This window comes from Oncorhynchus clarkii, chromosome 21 (assembly GCF_045791955.1).
Source record: "Oncorhynchus clarkii lewisi isolate Uvic-CL-2024 chromosome 21, UVic_Ocla_1.0, whole genome shotgun sequence".
Taxonomy (NCBI): Eukaryota; Metazoa; Chordata; class Actinopteri; order Salmoniformes; family Salmonidae; genus Oncorhynchus; species Oncorhynchus clarkii.
The window spans coordinates 8121178-8147308 of record NC_092167.1 but is presented as its reverse complement, the minus strand read 5'-3'; the positions used below and the strand labels follow the sequence as shown (position 1 = coordinate 8147308).

At 41.3% G+C, this 26131-nt stretch overlaps 1 protein-coding gene across 6 annotated transcripts in view; it reads left to right on the top strand.

Moving 5' to 3' along the window:
• Nucleotides 1-26131, top strand: part of LOC139378448 (ankyrin repeat and sterile alpha motif domain-containing protein 1B-like) — a 308202-nt gene that overhangs the window by 151712 nt on the left and 130359 nt on the right. For all 6 annotated transcript variants that reach the window (XR_011628293.1, XR_011628295.1, XR_011628294.1 and 3 more), the window contains 2 exons: nt 850-1003; nt 18645-18787. Coding sequence is in view for 3 of the 6 variants with exons in the window: in XM_071120627.1 (XP_070976728.1) it covers nt 850-1003; nt 18645-18787 (297 nt within the window). In the remaining 3 variants the exon portion in view is untranslated. The remainder of the gene's footprint in view (nt 1-849; nt 1004-18644; nt 18788-26131) is intronic.

The window sequence follows — 26131 nt, the reverse complement described above, 5'->3', positions numbered from 1 at the left end:
TATTGCTCACTGTTGTTTTCCTTTGGCATGGGTGTACATATGCCACTTAGACAGGGACATTTAGTTCCAAGGGTTTTTCTGTCAACCCGCTGGGTTTCAACCTTTTCATACTGTCACAGGAATAGAAAAATATGAAACTGGTTGCACACAGGACATCAGCCATTTTGGCTCAGTTGCAATGGAGTCATGGAGGGACGATCTTATGGTTTCTTCTATTTTGACTTGAAGGGAGCAACATGCTATTTTTCTCAGAAACCACACTTGAGGCCGTCATGCTGTCTGGTTTTGCCCTATGTCATGTAACGGGCCAGAGGCCTCAGCGAGGGTGATGGTTATCTCCTCTCAGTAGTAGAGGGGGACCCTGGGATATGTGGTCTCCAGTCTTTCTACTTTCTACATCTGGTTACACAGGGTTAGAAAGAGAGAGAAGAATAAAACATACTGCCACAGTTTTGCCTATTAGCTTATTTTTTTGTTGCTAAATCTGTGTATTTCTGTGTATTTTTGGTGTTTTCCTCTATCTGGTCGTGCCTGTGCTTATTAAATCAATTGCAGTACAATCAACTCCTTAGATTCAGCAGGGGAGCAGGCCTGAACAGTGTTTGAATGGAACCGTGTCCTTGAGGTGGATGAGTTATGATGATGGGTTGTTTGTGTGATCTGATGTTACCAAGGGCAGTAAACAAACACTGCTGATCCAATGTTCAAGGTTGTACATTGAACATTGGCCATGCTTGTCAATGTACATACAAACAAATATTCTGTCGTTTCCACACGTGAAACTACCCACAACATTCTCACCATGTTCCTCCCTCTCTCACGCTTTCCCTCCCTCCCTCCCCATATCAGGACTTGAAGCGCTCGGCGGAGATCGTACCATCGCCCTCCCTTGACGTGTTCTTACCGGAGGATGAGGACAATCCGTATGAGTCCGTCACCACCGCCGTGACCCGCAAGCCCTGCTCGCTGGACATCGGCCTCTTCAACGCCTGCCCCCTCAACGGTAAGGACACACCCAGACCACCTGTTCAACAACCTCTGTATACTACATTCACCTCCGTCACCGTTGTCAGTACCCGCACTACTGTAGATTTTGAATATATACTACTGGTCAAAAGACCACCTACTTATTCAAGAGTTCTTCTTTATTTTTACTATTTTCTACATTGTAGAATAATAGTGAAGACATAAACTATGAAATAACACATGGAATTATGTAGTCAACAAAAAAGTTGACTACAAATAGCCACCCTTTGCCTTGATGACAGCTTTGCACACTCTTAACATTCTCTCAACCAGTTTCATGATGTAGTCACCTGGAATGCATTTCAATTAACAGGTGTGCCTTGTTAATTTGTGGAATTTCTTTACGACTTAATGCGTTTGGGCCAATCAGTTGTGTTGTGACAAGGTAGGGGTGGTATACAGAAGATAGCCCTGTTTGGTAAAAGATCAAGTCCATATTATTGCAAGAACAGCTCAAAAAAGCAAAGAGAAACGACAATCCATCATTACTTTAAGACATGAAGGTCAGTCAATACAGAAAATGTCAAGAACTTTGAAAGTTTCTACAAGTGCAGTCACAAAAACCATCAAGCGCTATGATGAAACTGGGACCACCACAGGAAAGGAAGACCCAGAGTTACCTCTGCTGCAGAGGATAAGTTAATTACAGTTAACAGCCTCAGAAATTGCAGCCCAAATAAATGCTTCATAGAGTTCCATATGTGTAATTGCATAGTTGTGATGTCTTCACTGTTATTCTACAATGGAGAAAATAGTCAAAATAAAGAAAAACCCTGGAATGAGTAGATGTGTCCAAACGTTTGACTGGTACTGTATATAATGAAGTAATTACAGGGACAACGATGGTCATCTCCGTAACTACAGTCACCTCCGTTACCATCGGCCGCAGTTACCCCCGTCACCGCTGTCTGCACCGGCACAGCTATTGGATGTGAATAAAAGAGATCTGGACTGAGTGATGTGTCATACTGTAGGATATCTGGAGATCAAGATTAACCCAAACTGTCTCGCAGTCACCACTCAGCAGCAGGTCCACGTTGTCGTTGATACCATATCCGCTCTGTCAGTGTGTGACCCGATGTTTGAAGAGGGCATAGAACTCCTTAGAACGAGGGCATAGAACTCCTTAGAACGAGGGCATAGAACGAGGGCATTCTCATTTTACTCTCTACCAATACCATGGTGGGCTACACCACGGGTTGTCCTGGCAACTGTGCCTCTACCACACTCCCAGTAAAAAGGTGGTGAGTCAGCGGTGGGTTGTCATGGTAACTGTGGTTGAATCACTCCTGGTGAGAGTTAGGCTGTTTGGTTGGTTGGTTTTTTGGTTGTATTTTGCTGTGTGATTGACTTCTAATGGGTGAAGGAAACCTACATGCCGTTGTATTCATCTCTGGTGTGTGTGTGGAGCTTCTTCATGTCAGTCTACAAGGACAGTCACTCTGAGTCACTCCACACAGACATAGACAGACAGACAGAGACTGATTGACTGACTGACTGACTGACTGTCTGCCTGCCTTCCTTCCTTCCTTTCTTCTGAGATGAGATTTCTCCAGGGGTCAGCTCCGGATAAGTGCTAACTAAACTAATCAGAGGAGGGCTGGGGGAATCAGAGATTCCTGCATTTAGCCCAATCACTCAGATCTGTAATGAGACATGACTGTGAGCCACTCACACACTCTCTTTTCTGGAGAGAGAAAAGAAACAAGAAGAGAGTGTGAGAGAGACATGGAGAGAAAGCGAGAGATAGAGAGAAGGAGCGACCGAAAGAGTGCGAGAGAGACATGGAACAAGGAGAAGAGCCCAGTCTGGGGCTGAACATTTCTCTGGTATTTTACAAATGATCCATCCCAAGAATAAATCACTTTTCTCCTGGATAACCCTGTTTTTCCTGACAAAATTGGAAGCGTATAAAGCACATCAATATGTCTGGAATTGATTAGAGTTTTGATCAGCATGAAAATTCAAGCCTGATGCTACCTGAGCCTGATTTTTTTACTTTTTTTTTTTCACCTTTATTTAACCAGGTAGGCAAGTTGAGAACAAGTTCTCATTTACAATTGCGACCTGGCCAAGATAAAGCAAAGCAGTTCGACACATACAACGACACAGAGTTACACATGGAGTAAAACAAACATACAGTCAATAATACAGTAGAAACAAGTCTATATACGATGTGAGCAAATGAGGTGAGATAAGGGAGGTAAAGGCAAAAAAAGGCCATGGTGGCAAAGTAAATACAATATAGCAGGTAAAACACTGGAATGGTAGATTTGCAGTGGAAGAATGTGCAAAGTAGAAATAAAAATAATGGGGTGCAAAGGAGCAAAATAAATGAATTAATTAATTAAATACAGTAGGGAAAGAGGTAGTTGTTTGGGCTAAATTATAGGTGGGCTATGTACAGGTGCAGTAATCTGTGAGCTGATCTGACAGTTGGTGCTTAAAGCTAGTGGGGGAGATAAGTGTTTCCAGTTTCAGAGATTTTTGTAGTTCGTTCCAGTCATTGGCAGCAGAGAACTGGAAGGAGAGGCGGCCAAAGAAATAATTGGTTTTGGGGGTGACTAGAGAGATATACTTGCTGGAGCGTGTGCTACAGGTGGGAGATGCTATGGTGACCAGCGAGCTGAGATAAGGGGGGACTTTACCTAGCAGGGTCTTGTAGATGACATGGAGCCAGTGGGTTTGGCGACGAGTATGAAGTGAGGGCCAGCCAACGAGAGCGTACAGGTCGCAGTGGTGGGTAGTATATGGGGCTTTGATGACAAAACGGATTGCACTGATAAGCCATACATTAAAGACATTTTATGAACCCAAGCACCAAACAAATTGAATGATTTTTCCAGTATCCAATACATAGCCTATGATATACAGTATAGGCTACCGCACATTTCGCACGACAGAAAAACAAAGCCCTTAGATGTAGCTAGCTACAGTGCATTCGGAAAGTACTCAGACCCCTTGACTTTGTCCACATTTTGTTACGTTACAGCTTTTATTTTAAAATGTATTACATTGACAACAGGTTTACAATTGAAAACAGGTTTTTAGAAATGTTTGCAAATGTATGAAATAAAAAACAGATAGTATTCAGACCCTTTGCTATGAGACTCGAAACTGAGCTCAGGTGCATCCTGTTTCCATTGACCATCCTTGAGATGTTTCTACAACTTGATTGTAGTTCACCTGTGGTAAATTCAATTGTTTGGACATGGTTTGGAAAGGCTATATAAGGTCCCACAGTTGACAGTGCATGTCAGAGCATAAATACCAAGCCATGAGGTCAAAGTAATTGTCCGTGGAGCTCAGAGAAAGGATTGTGTCAAGGCACAGGTCTGGGGAAGGGTACCAACACATTTCTGCAGCATTGAAGGTCCCCAAGAACACAGTGGCCTCCATCATTCTGAAATGGAAGAAGTTTTGAACCACCAATAATCTTCCTAGAGCTGGCTGCCCGGCCAAACTGACCAATTGGGGGAGAAGGGCCTTGCTCAGGGAGGTCACCAAGAACCCGATGGTCACTCTGACAGAGCTCCAGAGATCCTCTGTGGAGATGGTTGTCCTTCTGGAAGGTTCTCTCACCTCTGCAGCACTCCACCAATCAGGCCTTTTTGGTAGAGTGGTCAGACCGAAGCCACTCCTCAGTAAAAGGCATATGACAGCCCGCTTGGAGTTTACCAAAGGCACTTAAAGACTCTCAGACCATGAGAAATTCTCTGGTCTGATGAAACCAAGATTGAACTCTATTCCACATGTTGTGTTACAGCCTGAATTCAAAATGTATTAATATATATATTTTTCACACCCATCTACACACAATACCCCATTATGATAAAGTGAAAACAAATTTTGAAATGTAAAACATGTATTGAAAATGAAATACAGAAATATCTGATTTACATAAGTATTCACACCCCTAAGTCACTACTCTGTAGAAGCACCTTTGGCAGTGATTGTATTTTTTATTTAACCTTTATTTAACTAGGAAAGTTAAATAAATAAATTCTTATTTACAATGACGGCCTACCCTCGCCAAACCCGGACAATCATGGCCGGATGTGATGCAGCCTGGATTTGAACCAGGTACTGCAGTGATGCCTCTTGCACTGAGATGCAGTGTCTTAGACCACTGTGTCACTCAGGAGCCTGATTACAGCTGTGAGTCTTTCTGGGTAAGTCTCTAAGAACTTTCCACACCTGGATTGTGCAATATTTACCTATTACTATTTTCAACATTCTTCAAGCTCTGTCAAATTGGTTGTTGATCATTGCTAGACAACCATTTTTAGATCTTGCCGTAGATTTTCTAGTAGATTCTTGAACAGAATGATCTATTTTGGATGCAATTTGAATGGAATTGATGGAGAGAGAGAGAGAGACTGCGAGAGAGTGCTCACATGCACTCCGATTTAACGCAATGATATTCGAGTGATAGGCTGTTTTACAACGGGAAAAAATCATCTTTACAAATAAGAAAATAAGGTGACCCCCGAAAGCCAGATGAAGATGTGTAAATTTGACACGCATTCAGTCTTTATATTACTGTAGCATAGACTATGTTGCAGGAAATGTAGGCCTATCTGTCACAAGATAAAAAGTTACCATGATGAGATGAAACAGGCATTGTAAACTGCGCTCCGTACTGAGATGCGCTGTCTGTCCCCACCCTGAGCGTTGATGATTGATCATGCAGATAGCAGAGAGAAGGCTGTAGAGAAGCTAGATTGAGACATGGCACATCATTTAATGGTTCCATTTCATGTCATGCTGGTCATAGAAATTATTTATTATAATATACCGTTTCCTCGCAGTTATTTATCCAGGGAAAAGAGAGTGGAGTTTGGGCAGGAAATCTCAGGAAACCTCAGTAACCTGGTTCCCAGTATTCAACCCTAGCCCAGTCACATGCTGTCCTACGCTGCAGTTAGTTGGCAGCGCAACAGACAGCAGCAGCTTTAAAGGAAACCTACCTGTCCTATACTGTAGAGTTAGCTGGCAGCGCAACAGGCAGATCTATCTCCTTATTGTCTGTTACTGCAGACCTACCTGGCTGGGGCATAGGGACTTAGGGACGACTTAGGAATGACATAGGGACTACTAACTTGTCCTCAGAGATGATGACTAAGTCAGTAGCGTCCACCAAAAATAACCATGCTGTCTCACAGTATGCATTATGTCTTAGCCTTGCAGTTTCCCCTGTCAGTGTATCTACTTAAATGTACGCTTCAATCTCTCTCTCTCTCTCTCTCTCTCTCTCTCTCTCTCTCTCTCTCTCTCTCTCTCTCTCTCTCTCTCTCTCTCTCCTTCACAATGTAAGATCACCTCAAACGGCTCGTTCACAGCCACTGTGTCTATGTGTGTGCTGCAGAAGCACATAGGCTACACATACTGCATAATTAAACCTCTTCAGCACAACAGGAAACGTCAATGGGGGGAAGACACAGCACAGTAGCAATCTGTTCCCATGCAGTTACATTTAGCAAACAGCTAGAATAGTAAGGGACTCTTATATACTGTATAATGTAACAGCGAATAAAGGAGCCCACAGAGAGGGATATTATGGGTCTTTTGAAAGCAGGGTGTCTTAATATAATGGCAATGAGGCTTCGAGGCCTGCAATCACGTACAGGGCAGGAGACAGACGGCTAGCTATCACCGCTAAGTGGTTAGCGGTAATAGCTATCGACTCCCAGGGTAAACACATGGGCTACTGCAGTCACACACACACACACACACACACACACACACACACACACACACACACACGCACACCAAATATATACACACACACACCAGAAAATGCTTCTTGACACACACAAACTTTCACTTTCAATTGACCCTCCCACAGCATCTACCCTTCCCTTCCTCTGATCCAATGCTTCCACTCCTCTCTGCTCCCCCTCCTTTATCCTCCTTCCCTTCTTTCCCTGAGGCTAAAGCCAAGATGTCGTTCTGTTCCAGTCCATTTCGCCCTGTGATGAAGCTCTAGAGGTGACATTTGGGTAATTGTGCTCAGACTAACCAACGACAACACGAAATAAGAAGCACAACTAACTCTCCAGGCTCTGCCATTAGAACAGTCACGCCCCATTGAGTATGGGCAAGGGGGGCAAGGAGGGGTGGGGTGTGGGAGGAATCGTGAGGCATACACACACGTTACACACACACACACACACACACTTTCACTCCTCCCTCCCTCACGCGCTCTGAGATTTTCCCTGCCACTTGTTGGCAGCCATTTTGTTTGAATCATTAATGAGGAGTGGTGAACTGCTCATGAATATTCACATGTAATTGACCAACCACCTGTGTTCATGCATACAGAGTCAACACCATATCTCTCTAGAGTCAGAGGCTGGGGTTGTGGAATACTACCAAGATGGATATTATTATCAGTATGGCAAGGCTGAACACAGTCAAATTATCATGAGACCAAACAGTAGGAGACAGATGGTACAATATGCTTTTCATATCAAGAGGGCAGACTAGGTTTGAACACAGCCTATACAATATTACTATGCTAATAACTCTGCTTCTACTGAGCAAAACATATCAACTCAAAACCTTGAAGTACCTAAGGTATACTTGGATCTGGGTTGAAGTATTTATGACAATCAGCTGTTTGATCATAAGTTGATTAGTTGAAGCAGTTGTTGTTAGTAAGTGCAAGGCTGGAACAAAACCATACACACCCTGTGGGTCTCCAGCAATTGTTCAATTATAAAAATAAAAATAAACATCAAAATTGTTGGGATAAAGCCTCTGCAAACTTTTAGCTCAAGGCTTATTCCTTCAGCGGCCGATCCTGGCTTGAAACATTGTTTTTGTTTACTAGGTTACTCACAAGAAAACTTCCAAATCCGTCTGAGAACCACTGATCTGTGATATGAAAAAGACCAAGATAATAGCCATCAAATGGTGCGGTATCACTAGAGCAAGATAGCACATCTCTGAAATGGTTTTAGATTGCTATGATAGTGGCATTGAGCTGAAAGTTGTGAAAGTTCTGGGCCTATTGATCCACAGACAGCTGAACATCAAATGACTAGAATCACCCCCTCCAAATTATGGGCTGTTAGAATTGCACAAGATTTCATGTTCGTAAACGCTCTTTCAGATCTGAGGCTCAGAAGTTTCATAGGTTAAAGTTCAAGTGTGGACACACCGATAAAGACAGAGAAAGTGTGTGTGTGTGTGTGTGTGTGTGTGTGTGTGTGTGTGTGTGTGTGTGTGTGTGTGTGTGTGTGTGTGTGTGTGTGTGAGAGAGCGTGTGTGTGTGTGTGTGTGTGTGAGAGCGTGAGCGTGAGCGTGAGAGTTTTGTCAGGTGCCCAGTTGTGGTGCAAGCTTTTGTTTTGCTGTGTCGTGTCAAGCTGTGTTAGGATAGTTCCAGAGAGAGGGGGTTTTGCTCTCTGGAAGCCCAGTTTGGATGCCCTTTCCCTGGGTGTGAAGTATCTGGGCTCCCCCTCTCCTCCTGTCCGGTTGGAGGTTCTCAAGCCTATTCCGTGTGTGTACCATAGCTGTTTCAAAGTAGCATGTTGTTTTGATGCACATTCGACACTAAAGGACAATCCTGTATGAGATGTAGCGTTGAGAGGCAGACCTGTAATTGGTGCATTCTGTGACACAGTAGAGGGAGCTTAACTGTAATTGGTGCATTCTGCGACACAGTAGTGGGAGCTTAACTGTAATTGGTGCATTCTGCGACACAGTAGTGGGAGCTTAACTGTAATTGGTGCATTCTGCGACATGATAGTGGGAGCTTAACTGTAATTGGTGCATTCTGCGACACAGTAGTGGGAGCTTAACTGTAATTGGTTAATGGGGTATGGCATTGGGAGCATGTGAGCTGTACAGCTGTACACACACGCATTAACCCAAACACGCGCATAAACCCAAACAAACAAACACACACATACTGTATATACACACACACACACACACACACCCTATATAGCCCCAGGATAACATCCCACCAGTACATACTGTACACACACACCCTATATAGCCCCAGGATAATATCCCACCAGTACATACTGTGTACACACACACACACACACACACACACACACACCCTATATAGCCCCAGGATAATATCCCACCAGTACATACTGTACACACACACACACACACACACACACACACACCCTATATAGCCCCAGGATAATATCCCATCAGTACATACTGTACATACACACACACCCTATATAGCCCCAGGATAATATCCCACCAGTACATACTGTACATACACACACACCCTATATAGCCCCAGGATAATATCCCACCAGTACATACTGTACACACACACACACACACACACACACACACACACACCCTATATAGCCCCAGGATAATATCCCATCAGTACATACTGTACATACACACACACCCTATATAGCCCCAGGATAATATCCCACCAGTACATACTGTACATACACACACACCCTATATAGCCCCAGGATAATATCCCATCAGTACATACTGTACATACACACACACACACCCTATATAGCCCCAGGATAATATCCCACCAGTACATACATACACACCCTATATAGCCCCAGGATAATATCCCACCAGTACATACATACACACCCTATATAGCCCCATGATAATATCCCACCAGTACATACTGTACAGCAGGGATCATCCACTAGATTCAGCCACGGCATATTTTTTCTTGAGCGGATGGTCGAGGGGCCGGAACATAATTATAATTCATTTGTAGACTGCAAGAAGCCCAAACAGATATAATATTTGACTAAAACTTAATCATTTCAAAACTTGATTAGATTTGTATACAATCACATATTATGCGTGGGAATACTTTGTAACAGATTTCCTAAATGAAAATCACTATGAGCTGATTTGCTGGTCTTTTTACAGTCTTTTATGTCTAACAAGTAACATTTTGCCCATAAATCTTGGGGGGGGGGCAAATAAAATCACCCGCGGGCCAAATTCGGCCCGCTGGCCGCCAGTTGGGGTACCCTGCTGTACTGCATGCCTGCTTTATCTAGCTGTACAGCTGGTCTGGCCTATGAACACATACTGGTCTGTCTGTGCTGCTAACACACAGACTGTCTTTGTAACACACACACACACACACACACACACACACACACACACACACACACACACACACACACACACACACACACACACACACACACACACACCCTCTCACCAATCATCAGTGCTGACAGGCTTATTTACTCTACAGAAAAATACCATATCTGTCTATATTTATACCTCTGATTGCCCCTCTCTCTCTCTCTGTCTCCCCCTTTGTCTGTCTCCCCCTTTTTCTGTCTCTCTACCTATCTTCTCTCTCTCTCTGTTTCTCTCTGTCTCCCCCTTTCTCTGTCTCCCCCTTTCTCTGTCTCTCTACCTATCTTCTCCCTCTCTCTGTTTCTCTCTGTCACCCCCTTTCTCTGTCTCTCTACCTATCTTCTCCCTCTCATACAAACACTTTCTTCCTCCCTCTCGTTCCTCTCTCTGCTGTATCTCTCTATCTTATATAGCCCGCTCTTTCTCTACCTCTCGCTACCTCTCCCATCAACTACCTCCCTCAGAATGTCTTTGTGACACACACACACACACACACACACACACACACCCTCCCTCACCTCAATCATCAGTGCTGACAGGCTTATTTACTCTACAAGAAAATAGAAAATACCATATCTGTTTATATTTATCCCTCTGATTCCCCACCCCCTCACTGTTTATCTCTGTCTCTCTACCTATCTTCTAATACAAACACTTTCTTCCTCCCGGGTAGGTTTGGATGGTATACTGTATGTACCAGGGGTATTCAACACTTACCATACGAGGTTCAGAGCCTACTGGCTTTCTGTTCTACCTGATACATTAATGGTGTCCCTGTTATACATCAGTCCCTGATTAGAGGGGAACAACTAAAAAAACGCAGTGGAACTGGCTTCGATGTCCAGATTTGAGCTTTTCAATACCATCAATACTATTGAAACAATTTCTTATAATTTGTTGAATACATTTCAATATAAACTCAGCAAAAAAAGAAACGTCCCTTTTTCAGGACCCTGTCTTTCAAAGATAATTCGTAAAAATCCAAATATCCATGAGGAGGAGATGTACTGCTGTACTTAATGCAGCTGGTGGCCACACCAGAGACTGACTGTTACTTTTGATTTTGACCCCCCCCCCCTTTGTTCAGGAACACATTATTCCATTTCTGTTAGTCACATGTCTGTGGAACTTGTTCAGTTTATGTCTCAGTTGTTGAATGTTGTTATGTTCATACAAATATTTACATATGTTAAGCTTGCTGAAAATAAACGCAGTTGACAGTGAGACGACTTTTCTTTTTTTGCTGAGTTTATATTTGAATAATAAGCATTTCACTACACCCGCAATAACATCTGCTAAATATGTGTATGCAACCAATAACATCTGCTAAATATGTGTATGCAACCAATAACATCTGCTAAATATGTGTATGCAACCAATAACATCTGCTAAATATGTGTATGCAACCAATAACATCTGCTAAATATGTGTATGCAACCAATAACATCTGCTAAATATGTGTATGCAACCAATAACATCTGCTAAATATGTGTATGCAACCAATAACATCTGCTAAATATGTGTATGCAACCAATAACATCTGCTAAATATGTGTATGCAACCAATAACATCTGCTAAATATGTGTATGTAACCAATAACATCTGCTAAATATGTGTATGCAACCAATAACATCTGCTAAATATGTGTATGTAACCAATAACATCTGCTAAATATGTGTATGTAACCAATAACATCTGCTAAATATGTGTATGTAACCAATAACATCTGCTAAATATGTGTATGTAACCAATAACATCTGCTAAATATGTGTATGCAACCAATAACATCTGCTAAATATGTGTATGTAACCAATAACATCTGCTAAATATGTGTATGCAACCAATAACATCTGCTAAATATGTGTATGCAACCAATAACATCTGCTAAATATGTGTATGTAACCAATAACATCTGCTAAATATGTGTATGTAACCAATAACATCTGCTAAATATGTGTATGTAACCAATAACATCTGCTAAATATGTGTATGCAACCAATAACATCTGCTAAATATGTGTATGCAACCAATAACATCTGCTAAATATGTGTATGTAACCAATAACATCTGCTAAATATGTGTATGCAACCAATAACATCTGCTAAATATGTGTATGTAACCAATAACATCTGCTAAATATGTGTATGTAACCAATAACATCTGCTAAATATGTGTATGTAACCAATAACATCTGCTAAATATGTGTATGTAACCAATAACATCTGCTAAATATGTGTATGTAACCAATAACATCTGCTAAATATGTGTATGTAACCAATAACATCTGCTAAATATGTGTATGTAACCAATAACATCTGCTAAATATGTGTATGTAACCAATAACATCTGCTAAATATGTGTATGCAACCAATAACATCTGCTAAATATGTGTATGCAACCAATAACATCTGCTAAATATGTGTATGTAACCAATAACATCTGCTAAATATGTGTATGCAACCAATAACATCTGCTAAATATGTGTATGTAACCAATCTGCTAAATATGTGTATGTAACCAATAACATCTGCTAAATATGTGTATGTAACCAATAACATCTGCTAAATATGTGTATGCAACCAATAACATCTGCTAAATATGTGTATGTAACCAATAACATCTGCTAAATATGTGTATGTAACCAATAACATCTGCTAAATATGTGTATGTAACCAATAACATCTGCTAAATATGTGTATGTAACCAATAACATCTGCTAAATATGTGTATGTAACCAATAACATCTGCTAAATATGTGTATGCAACCAATAACATCTGCTAAATATGTGTATGCAACCAATAACATCTGCTAAATATGTGTATGTAACCAATAACATCTGCTAAATATGTGTATGCAACCAATAACATCTGCTAAATATGTGTATGTAACCAATAACATCTGCTAAATATGTGTATGTAACCAATAACATCTGCTAAATATGTGTATGTAACCAATAACATCTGCTAAATATGTGTATGCAACCAATAACATCTGCTAAATATGTGTATGTAACCAATAACATCTGCTAAATATGTGTATGTAACCAATAACATCTGCTAAATATGTGTATGTAACCAATAACATCTGCTAAATATGTGTATGTAACCAATAACATCTGCTAAATATGTGTATGTAACCAATAACATCTGCTAAATATGTGTATGTAACCAATAACATCTGCTAAATATGCAACCAATAACATCTGTGTATAACCAATAACATCTGCTAAATATGTGTATGTAACCAATAACATCTGCTAAATATGTGTATGTAACCAATAACATCTGCTAAATATGTGTATGCAACCAATAACATCTGCTAAATATGTGTATGTAACCAATAACATCTGCTAAATATGTGTATGCAACCAATAACATCTGCTAAATATGTGTATGTAACCAATAACATCTGCTAAATATGTGTATGTAACCAATAACATCTGCTAAATATGTGTATGCAACCAATAACATCTGCTAAATATGTGTATGTAACCAATAACATCTGCTAAATATGTGTATGTAACCAATAACATCTGCTAAATATGTGTATGCAACCAATAACATCTGCTAAATATGTGTATGTAACCAATAACATCTGCTAAATATGTGTATGTAACCAATAACATCTGCTAAATATGTGTATGTAACCAATAACATCTGCTAAATATGTGTATGTAACCAATAACATCTGCTAAATATGTGTATGTAACCAATAACATCTGCTAAATATGTGTATGCAACCAATAACATCTGCTAAATATGTGTATGTAACCAATAACATCTGCTAAATATGTGTATGTAACCAATAACATCTGCTAAATATGTGTATGTAACCAATAACATCTGCTAAATATGTGTATGTAACCAATAACATCTGCTAAATATGTGTATGTAACCAATAACATCTGCTAAATATGTGTATGTAACCAATAACATCTGCTAAATATGTGTATGTAACCAATAACATCTGCTAAATATGTGTATGCAACCAATAACATCTGCTAAATATGTGTATGCAACCAATAACATCTGCTAAATATGTGTATGCAACCAATAACATCTGCTAAATATGTGTATGCAACCAATAACATCTGCTAAATATGTGTATGTAACCAATAACATCTGCTAAATATGTGTATGTAACCAATAACATCTGCTAAATATGTGTATGTAACCAATAACATCTGCTAAATATGTGTATGTAACCAATAACATCTGCTAAATATGTGTATGTAACCAATAACATCTGCTAAATATGTGTATGCAACCAATAACATCTGCTAAATATGTGTATGTAACCAATAACATCTGCTAAATATGTGTATGTAACCAATAACATCTGCTAAATATGTGTATGTAACCAATAACATCTGCTAAATATGTGTATGTAACCAATAACATCTGCTAAATATGTGTATGCAACCAATAACATCTGCTAAATATGTGTATGTAACCAATAACATCTGCTAAATATGTGTATGTAACCAATAACATCTGCTAAATATGTGTATGTAACCAATAACATCTGCTAAATATGTGTATGTAACCAATAACATCTGCTAAATATGTGTATCTAACCAATAACATCTGCTAAATATGTGTATGTAACCAATAACATCTGCTAAATATGTGTATGCAACCAATAACATCTGCTAAATATGTGTATGTAACCAATAACATCTGCTAAATATGTGTATGTAACCAATAACATCTGCTAAATATGTGTATGCAACCAATAACATCTGCTAAATATGTGTATGTAACCAATAACATCTGCTAAATATGTGTATGCAACCAATAACATCTGCTAAATATGTGTATGTAACCAATAACATCTGCTAAATATGTGTATGCAACCAATAACATCTGCTAAATATGTGTATGTAACCAATAACATCTGCTAAATATGTGTATGTAACCAATAACATCTGATAAATATGTGTATGTAACCAATAACATCTGCTAAATATGTGTATGTAACCAATAACATCTGCTAAATATGTGTATGCAACCAATAACATCTGCTAAAATATGTGTATGTAACCAATAACATCTGCTAAATATGTGTATGCAACCAATAACATCTGCTAAATATGTGTATGTAACCAATAACATCTGCTAAATATGTGTATGTAACCAATAACATCTGCTAAATATGTGTATGCAACCAATAACATCTGCTAAATATGTGTATGTAACCAATAACATCTGCTAAATATGTGTATGTAACCAATAACATCTGCTAAATATGTGTATGTAACCAATAACATCTGCTAAATATGTGTATGTAACCAATAACATCTGCTAAATATGTGTATGCAACCAATAACATCTGCTAAATATGTGTATGTAACCAATAACATCTGCTAAATATGTGTATGTAACCAATAACATCTGCTAAATATGTGTATGTAACCAATAACATCTGCTAAATATGTGTATGCAACCAATAACATCTGCTAAATATGTGTATGTAACCAATAACATCTGCTAAATATGTGTATGTAACCAATAACATCTGCTAAATATGTGTATGTAACCAATAACATCTGCTAAATATGTGTATGCAACCAATAACATCTGCTAAATATGTGTATGTAACCAATAACATCTGCTAAATATGTGTATGCAACCAATAACATCTGCTAAATATGTGTATGTAACCAATAACATTGCTAAATATGTGTATGTAACCAATAACATCTGCTAAATATGTGTATGTAACCAATAACATCTGCTAAATATGTGTATGTAACCAATAACATCTGCTAAATATGTGTATGCAACCAATAACATCTGCTAAATATGTGTATGTAACCAATAACATCTGCTAAATATGTGTATGTAACCAATAACATCTGCTAAATATGTGTATGTAACCAATAACATCTGCTAAATATGTGTATGTAACCAATAACATCTGCTAAATATGTGTATGTAACCAATAACATCTGCTAAATATGTGTATGTAACCAATAACATCTGCTAAATATGTGTATGCAACCAATAACATCTGCTAAATATGTGTATGCAACCAATAACATCTGCTAAATATGTGTATGTAACCAATAACATCTGCTAAATATGTGTATGTAACCAATAACATCTGCTAAATATGTGTATGTAACCAATAACATCTGCTAAATATGTGTATGTAACCAATAACATCTGCTAAATATGTGTATGTAACCAATAACATCTGCTAAATATGTGTATGTAACCAATAACATCTGCTAAATATGTGTATGTAACCAATAACATCTGCTAAATGTGTGTATGTAACCAATAACATCTGCTAAATATGTGTATGTAACCAATAACATCTGCTAAATATGTGTATGTAACCAATAACATCTGCTAAATATGTGTATGTAACCAATAACATCTGCTAAATATGTGTATGTAACCAATAACATCTGCTAAATATGTGTATGTAACCAATAACATCTGCTAAATATGTGTATGTAACCAATAACATCTGCTAAATATGTGTATGCAACCAATAACATCTGCTAAATATGTGTATGCAACCAATAACATCTGCTAAATATGTGTATGTAACCAATAACATCTGCTAAATATGTGTATGTAACCAATAACATCTGCTAAATATGTGTATGTAACCAATAACATCTGCTAAATATGTGTATGTAACCAATAACATCTGCTAAATATGTGTATGTGACCAATAACATCTGCTAAATATGTGTATGTAACCAATAACATCTGCTAAATATGTGTATGCAACCAATAACATCTGCTAAATATGTGTATGCAACCAATAACATCTGCTAAATATGTGTATGCAACCAATAACATCTGCTAAATATGTGTATGCAACCAATAACATCTGCTAAATATGTGTATGTAACCAATAACATCTGCTAAATATGTGTATGCAACCAATAACATCTGCTAAATATGTGTATGCAACCAATAACATCTGCTAAATATGTGTATGTAACCAATAACATCTGCTAAATATGTGTATGTAACCAATAACATCTGCTAAATATGTGTATGTGACCAATAACATGTTATTTGATGATATATATTTGTCGCTACTTTTTAAGTAAATTCCTGCAGTCAGCCTGTGCAGTACGTTAGGACATGGCTCTCCAACCCTGTTGATGGAGCGCTGCCCTCCTGTTGGTTTTCCCTCCAACCCCAGTTGTTGTAACTGACCTGATTCAGGTATCAACCAGCTCATTATTATATGCTCTAGATTAGAGTTGGAGTTAAAACCTACAGGACTGTACAGCTCTCCAGGAACAGGGTTGGAGTTAAAACCTACAGGACTGTAGCTCTCCAGGAACAGGGTTGGAGTTAAAACCTACAGGACTGTAGCTCTCCAGGTACAGGGTTGGAGTTAAAACCTACAGGACTGCTGCTCTCCAGGAACAGGGTTGGAGTTAATACCTACAGGACTGTAGCTCTCCAGGTACAGGGTTGGAGTTAAAACCTACAGGACTGTAGCTCTCCAGGTACAGGGTTGGAAAGTCCTGCGTTAGGAGAATATCACGTTCTTCATTTCACCTGTCATATAGTTTTTCATTATGAAGCTTACCGGTAGTCCCCAGTCACGTGGTGTTTGTTTACAAGCACAATGACGACAGACAAGCAAGCGCCTTGTGAGTCACTGGGCTGTTTTGAATATACTGAGCTGCAGGGAACCGGGCAAAGGAGGGGAGGGGGGAGCTCCATTCTCAAATGGAACAGTCATCTGTGATGCTCGGTCATGTTGTCAACAAGGCAGCATGTTGCGTCGTCCAGAAACATACAACATACATTGGACAAATATTTGAGCGTCTGTATGTTTGTGTAGCCTGACAAGGACTGACGGATAGACTACACGTGCACGGACACACACACACACACTTGTGGGAGTGTGTGTATGTCTCTCTTGTTGGCTGCTGATTGAAATGGATGGTTTTTCCCTTTTAATGTGGGTGAGAAATTAGATTCTGTCTACCCTCTGCACTCGTTTCCCCTCCCTCTCTTTCCTCTCCTCCCTCTCTTTCCTCTCCTCCCTCTCTTTCCTCTCCTCCCTCTCTTTCCTCTCCTCCCTCTCTTTCCTCTCCTCCCTCTCTGTTTCTTATTTTCTCCCTAACTGATCACACACTGGGGAAATCAACTCTAACATCTGAGTCCTCGTCAGGCCACTCTTTCCTCTCTCACTCCTTCAGAGGTGTGTGTGTGTGTGTGTGTGTGTGTGTGTGTGTGTGTGTGTGTGTGTTATGATGTGTGAGAGACAGTTAAGACAGAGAGAAAGATGTCCCCAGTTGGTTGGCCATTTGAGCGCACATGGCAGCTGCCACATCGGAGGTTCACATCTGAACGAACTCCAGTGGAAATGCATTGCAGCCTTGACCCTCCATGGATACCTGCTGTTCTGTCTCTGTTTGGATTGCTCTTCATTTGATCCAGTCTTAATTAAATATACACCCCTTCTCTTGCCTCTCGCTCCACCCCCCCTCTCTCCCTTTCTCTCTCTCTGTCTCTCTTTCAAGGCCACTCTCCCCAGGTGACGGTGACTGAGCCGGAGCTGTGTAACCATAGGAACAGCTCCTCACCGACGGGGCCTACTCCAGACTGCTCTCCCCCCTCCCCAGACACTGCCCTGAAGAGCATTGACAGAGTCATCCGCCCACAGGTGAGCCACATAATGTAACCCCCCCCCCCCCCCCCACACACACACACACACCACACACACACACACACACACACACACACACACACACACACACACACACACACAAGGTGAATGGTGTATTTGGTTGAGTGAAGCCGTGTAGGGATGTGGGACCACAAATAGCTGTGACCTCTAAAATGATCTTAGCAGAAGGTAATAGGTCTTTCACATTGGAAGAATATGCAGTTCTAGAACAGCAATGTTTTTATTCAATGTATCATGTCGCAATGACAACCACTCTCTTGCTTTCTCCCTCTCTTTGTATCTCTCTCTTTTTCTTTCTCTCTCTGTATTTCTCTCTCTTTTTATCTATCTTTTTCTTTCTCTCTCTCTCTGTATTTCTCTCTTTTTATCTCTCTCTTTCACTCTCTCTGTATTTCTCTCTCTTTTTATCTCTCTCTTTCTCTCTCTCTGTATCTCTCTCTCTCATCTCTCTTTCTCTCTCCTCGTTTTGTCAGTGCAGTGTGATGCTAGTTTCACACACACACACACTATTGTAGTGTGAAGGAATACTTGGCGACTGGCTTGTTGAAGACAGGGGTTTACGGTTGCTGCAGCAGGTTTCAATATCTACCTCTCTCACAAACACACATTTACCCCCACGACCCCAACATGCACACATTGTCTATTTTAAATGTTTCACATTTGCATATTTATATTTAGCAGGCATTCCCTGCTACTGCTGTGTGTTCTCAGAGTGAAATACACAGTTAAAGAGCAGAATATGCACCAGCCTAATAACAAACTAGAGTATTAGATTCCATGATTCATTCTTGAGACTTTATTTATTTTCATATCATTGCTCCCTCTGGCTCATTTGTTGTGGAATACAGTCTGTGTAGTCAATAGAGCTGTATCACAACTGGCCGTGATTGGTAGTCCCATAGGGCGGCGCACAATTGGCTCAGCGTCTTCCGAGTTTGACCGGTGTAGGCCACCATTGTAAATAAGAATTTGTTCTTAACTGACTTGCCTAGTTAAATAAAGGTTAAATAAATATAAACTGGTGCCCTTGGGGACAGATCTAGGATCAGCTTACCCTCCCTATATTCTAATTGTAACCATAAGGGAGGGAACAGAAAAACAGACATTAGATCAGTATCTAGGGGGATTTTGTCCGATCATCACCATGTCAGAAAAGGGTATCGGCTCATGTCGATGTGAATACCTTTTGTTCTCGTCGTTCTTTCTTCTCCTTTCTGATCTGTTCTGCCGTCTGGCCATGTTAGATCCCCTAAAGCTCTTGATCTCTGACGGGAGAAGACAGGAGCAGAAAAAAGGAGGGATGGGACAAAGGGATGAGCAGATAAAGAGGGGAGATGTGTGGTGTGTGTCTGTCTGTAAGTCTTTGTCAGGGGTGTTATCATCTCAATGATCTGAAGACTTGAGGCCGTACTGCTGTTCCTACACCCCACTGGCTAAATGTCTGTCTTCACTGCTAAGCCGTGTGTGTGTTTGTGTGGGTGGGTGGGTGGGTGGGTGGGTGGGGGTGGGTGGGTGGGTGTGTGTGTGTGTGTGTGTGTGACACACCTCATGGTTGGGGAGACAGTGGTAGGGGTGGGGTTGTTTACCAGACAATCACACAGAACTAGTCTACACACATACACACACATATATATATATACACTCACACATATACAGTTGTCGGAAGTTTACATACACTTAGGTTGGAGTCATTAAAACTTGTTTTTCAACCACTCCACAAATTTCTTGTTAACAAACTATAGTTTTGGCAAGTCGGTTAGGACATCTACTTTGTGCATACACAAGTAATTTTTCCAACAATTGTTTACAGACAGATTTATTTCACTTATAATTCACTGTATCACAATTCCAGTGGGTCAGAAGTTTACAAACACTAAGTTGACTGTGCCTTTAAACAGCTTGGAAAATTCCAGAAAATGATGTCATGGCTTTAGAAGCTTGTGATAGGCTAATTGACATAATTTGAGTCAATTGGAGGTGTACCTGTGGATGTATTTCAATGTCTACCTTCAAACTCAGTGCCTCTTTGCTTGGCATCATGTGGAAATCAAAAGAAATCAGCCAAGACCTCAGAAAAAATTCTAGACCGGATAACCCCTTGGATCTCGAGTTACCTGACTACTCCTCCATCCCAATCTCTCGTTCTGTCCTTTTCACCCTCCCTCCCCTCTGGTTAATTTCTCAGACGGTTTGATGTCTTCTCTCTCTCCAAACACACTGGTGATGCACAGACAGCATGGGCTGGTTATCAGGGACATTGAGACCTTGTGTGTGTGCTCGCATACATGTATGTAGACCTTTGATGCCTTCCTTGAGACATTTCCCTGATAAACCTTAGTCTTCTATCTCCCGTGGTGCTGCCAGTCTCTCTCTCCAGCTCCAGTGATCTACCATGTCCAGATGAGACACTGCTTTTAACTGGAAGTATTGGCGATAACACAGTTACACACAAACGTGTGAACACACACACGCTCCCCATCTCAGACGAACAGACACACGGAAGAATGTTGATAAGGCAGACTTGCCTGTCTGCCTGTGCATACTATAGATTAGACTTAGATATAGGTGACATAGAGAGGTTGAGTGGATGTAGAAGCATGGTATGCAGATAAGAGGGCACGGCGTGAAGAGGGCACAACAAAACCTATTCCCCCTCAGGAGACTGAAAATATTTGGCATTGGTCCTCAGATCCTCAAAAGGTTATACAGCTGCACCATCAAGAGCATTGGTTGCATCACTGCCTGCTATGGCAACTGCTCGGCCTCTAACCGCAAGGCACTACAGAGGGTAGTGTGTATGGCCCAGTACATCACTGGGGCCAAGCTTCCTGCCACCCAGGACCTCTATACCAGGTGGTGTCAGAGGAAGGCCCTAAAAATTGTCAAAGACTCCAGCCACCCCAGTCATAGACTGTTCTCTCTGCTACCACACAGCAAGCGATACCAGAGCGCCAAGTCTCGGTCCAAGAGGCTTCTAAACAGCTTCTACCCCAAGACATAAGACTCTTGAACATCTAATCAAATGGCCTCCCAGACTATTTGCAGTGCCCCCCCCCCTCCTCTTTACACCACTGCTAATATCTGTCGTCATCTATGCATAGTCACTTTAATAACTCTACCTACATGTACATACTACCTCAACTAACCGGTGCCACCGCACATTGACTCTGTATCGGTTCCCCCCTGTATATAGTCTAACTATTGTTATTTTACTGCTGCTCTTTAATTACTTGTTACTTTTATCTCTTATTCTTATAATTACGTTTTTTGAAACTGCATTGTTGGTTAGGGCCTATAAGTAAGCATTTCACTGTAAGGTCTTCACTTGTTGTATTCAGCATTTCACTGTAAGGTCTTCACTTGTTGTATTCAGCATTTCACTGTAAGGTCTTCACTTGTTGTATTCAGCATTTCACTGTAAGGTCTTCACTTGTTGTATTCAGCATTTCACTGTAAGGTCTTCACTTGTTGTATTCAGCATTTCACTGTAAGGTCTTCACTTGTTGTATTCAGCATTTCACTGTAAGGTCTTCACTTGTTGTATTCAGCATTTCACTGTAAGGTCTTCACTTGTTGTATTCGACGCATGTGACTAATACAGTGTTATTGAATTTGAAGAGCTGTCGTTGACTGAAGCCACTCTGTATTCATGGAAGAGGGGGCATCGTAAAGTATTCAGACCCCTTCACTTTTTCCACATTTTGTTGCGTTACAGCCTTATTCTAAAATGGGTTAAATACATTTTTCCCTCATCAATCTACACACAATAATACCCCTTAATTACAAAGTGAAAATAGTTTTTTAGAAATTTTTGCAAATGTAAATCCCTTATGGACATAAGCATTCAGACCCTTTGCTATTAGACTCGAAATTGAGTTCAGTTGAGTTCAGTTGAGTGGATCCTGTTTCCATTGATCATCCTTGAGATATTTCTACAACTTGATTGGAGTCCACCTGTGGTAAATTCAATTGATTGGACATGATTTGGAAAGGCACACACCTGTCTATATAAGGTACCACAGTTGACAGTGCATGTCAGAGTAAAAACCAAGCCATGAGGTCGAATGAATTGTCCGTAGAGCTCCGAGACAGGATTGTGTTGAGGCACAGATCTGGGGAAGTGTACCAAAAAATGTCTGCAGCATTAAAGGTCCCCAAGAACACAGTGGCCTCAATCATTCTTAAATGGAAGAAGTTTGGAATCACCAAGACTTTTTCTTCCTAGAGCTGGCCGCCCGCCCAAATTGAGCAATCGAGGGAGAAGGGCCATTTGCTAAAAGGCCTAAAGGACTCTCAGACCATGAGAAACAAGATGCTCTGGTCTGATGAAACCAAGATTCAACTCTTTGGCCTGAATGCCAAGCGTATGGAGGAAACCAGGAACCGCTCATCAGCTGGCCTATACTATCCCAATTTGAAGCATGGTGGTGGCATCACACAGCCAAGACAATGCTGTAGTGGCTTTGGGACAAGTCTGTGAATGTCCTTGAGTGACCCAGCCAGAGCCTGGACTTGAACCTGATCGACCATCTCTGGGGAGACCTGACAATAGATGTGTAGCCTCGCGCCCCATCCAACCTGACAGAGCTTGAGAGGATCTGCAGAGAAGAATGGGAGAAACTCCCCAAATACAGCTGTGCCAGGCTTGTAGCGTCATACCGAAGAAGAGTCGAGGCTGTAATCGACTTCAAAGGTGCTTCAACAAAGTACTGAGTTAAAGGGTCTGAATCCTTATGTCAAAGTAATGTTTAAGTTGGGGGGGGGGGGTTTAAAAGAGAGAAAAATAATTAGCTAAATGTTGGAAAAACCTGTTTTTGCTTTGTCATTATGGGATATTGTGTGTAGATTGATGAGGGAAAAAAAACAATTTAATCAATTTTAGAATAAGGCTGTAATGTAACAACATGTGGAGGGGGGTTGTGTGTGTGATTTGATATAATCAGTCTCAGCATCTCCGTTTCTCCTTTTGTCCTTCAAGCATGCGAACACATGTGCATCCACACACAACCACACACACATGTGCACCCACACACACACACACACACACACACACATGTGCACCCACCCACACACACCACACACACACACACACACACACACACACACACACACACACACACACACACACACAACCACACACACATGTGCACCCACACACCCACACACACACACCCACACACACCCACACACACACACACACACACACACACACACACACACACACACACACACATGTGCACCCACACACACATGTGCACCCACACACACCCACACACACACACACACACACACACACACACACACACATGTGCACCCACACACACCCACACACACACACATGTGCACCCACACACACACACACACACATGTGCACCCACACACACACACACATGTGCACCCACACACACACACATGTGCACAAACACACACACACACACACACACACATGTGCACCCACACACACACACACACACACACATGTGCACCCACACACACACACACACACATGTGCACCCACACACACACACACACACATGTGCACCCACACACACACATGTGCACACACATGTGCACCCACACACACACACACACACATGTGCACCCACACACACACACATGTGCACCCACAAACACACACACACACACACACACACACACACACACACACACGTGCACCCACACACACACACACATGTGCACCCACACACACACATTTGCACCCACACACACACACACACACACACATGTGCACCCACACACACGTGCACCCACACACACCCACACATGTGCACCCACACCCACACACACATGTGCACCCACACCCACACACACATGTGCACCCACCCCCTGTTAGTAGGCAACTAGACATAGCAGGTAGCCTAGTGGTTAGAGCGTTGGGCCAGTAACCAAATGGTTGCTGGATCGAATCCCCAAGCTGACAAGGTAAAAATCTGTCGTTCTGTCCCTGAACAAGGCAGTTAACCCACTGTTCCTAGGCCGCCATTGTAAATAAGAATTGGTTCTTAACTGACTTGCCTAGTTAAATAAACATTTTTAAAAAACATCAATCACTGATCCGCTGGGGTTGTGTTTACAGACCGTGCTGCTCAAACACACACACACACACACACACACACACACACACACACACACACACCATGATCAATGAACTGTGATTATCTCTATTTGGTTTGGCGGCAGATTGTGGAAGGGAGAGTGGAAAGACAAGAGAAAGATGGTGAAATGAGAGAGAGTGGATGAGAGGGGAGATGTTGAATGAGAGAGAGTGGATTTGAGGGAGATGTTGAGGGAGTTAGTGGATGAGAGGGAGATAGTGGATGAGAGGGAGATGGAGTGGATGAGAGGGAGATGGATAGTGGATGAGAGGGAGATGGATAGTGGATGAGAGGGAGATGGATAGTGGATGAGAGGGAGATGGAGAGGGGAGATGTTGAATGAGAGAGAGTGGATTTGAGGGAGATGTTGAGGGAGATGGAGAGTGGATGAGAGGGAGATGGAGAGTGAATGAGAGGGAGATAGATAGTGGATGAGAGGGAGATAGATAGTGGATGAGAGGGAGATAGTGGATGAGAGGGAGATAGATAGTGGATGAGAGGGAGATAGATAGTGGTTGAGAGGGAGATGTTGAGGGAATAGATAGATAGTGGATGAGAGGGAGATGTTGAGGGAATAGATAGTGGGTGAGAGGGAGATAGATAGTGGATGAGAGGGAGATAGATAGTGGGTGAGACGGAGATAGATAGTGGGTGAGAGGGAGATAGATAGTGGGTGAGAGGGAGATAGATAGTGGGTGAGAGGGAGATAGATAGTCGGTGAGAGGGAGATAGATAGTGGGTGAGAGGGAGATGGCTAGTGGGTGAGAGGGAGATGGCTAGTGGGTGAGAGGGAGATAGATAGTGGGTGAGAGGGAGATAGATAGTGGGTGAGAGGGATATAGATAGTGGATGAGAGGGAGAGAGGGCAATGGAGTTTCAGTGAGAGAGAGAATTAGAGGAAAAAAGAATTAAGGAAAGATGAGTTGCAAGGTAGGCAGTGTGACTGACAGAAAGTGAAAGAGGGGGAGTAAGAGTGACAGGGAGAGCGAGAGTGACAGAGAGCGGCAGAGTGAGAGAGGATAGTGGAGTGACCTTCTGCCAGGTACTTACTAACGAGCCTACAGGAAACGTCTCCACCCTGCCATTACCCAGGTCACCTCACTCCTAGTACCAGCCAATCAGCAGACAGACCTGCCTCTTCCCATTGTCCCTTTAGAACATTGGAGCTGAAACACACTGCTGTCTACTGTATAAGCTAGAACTG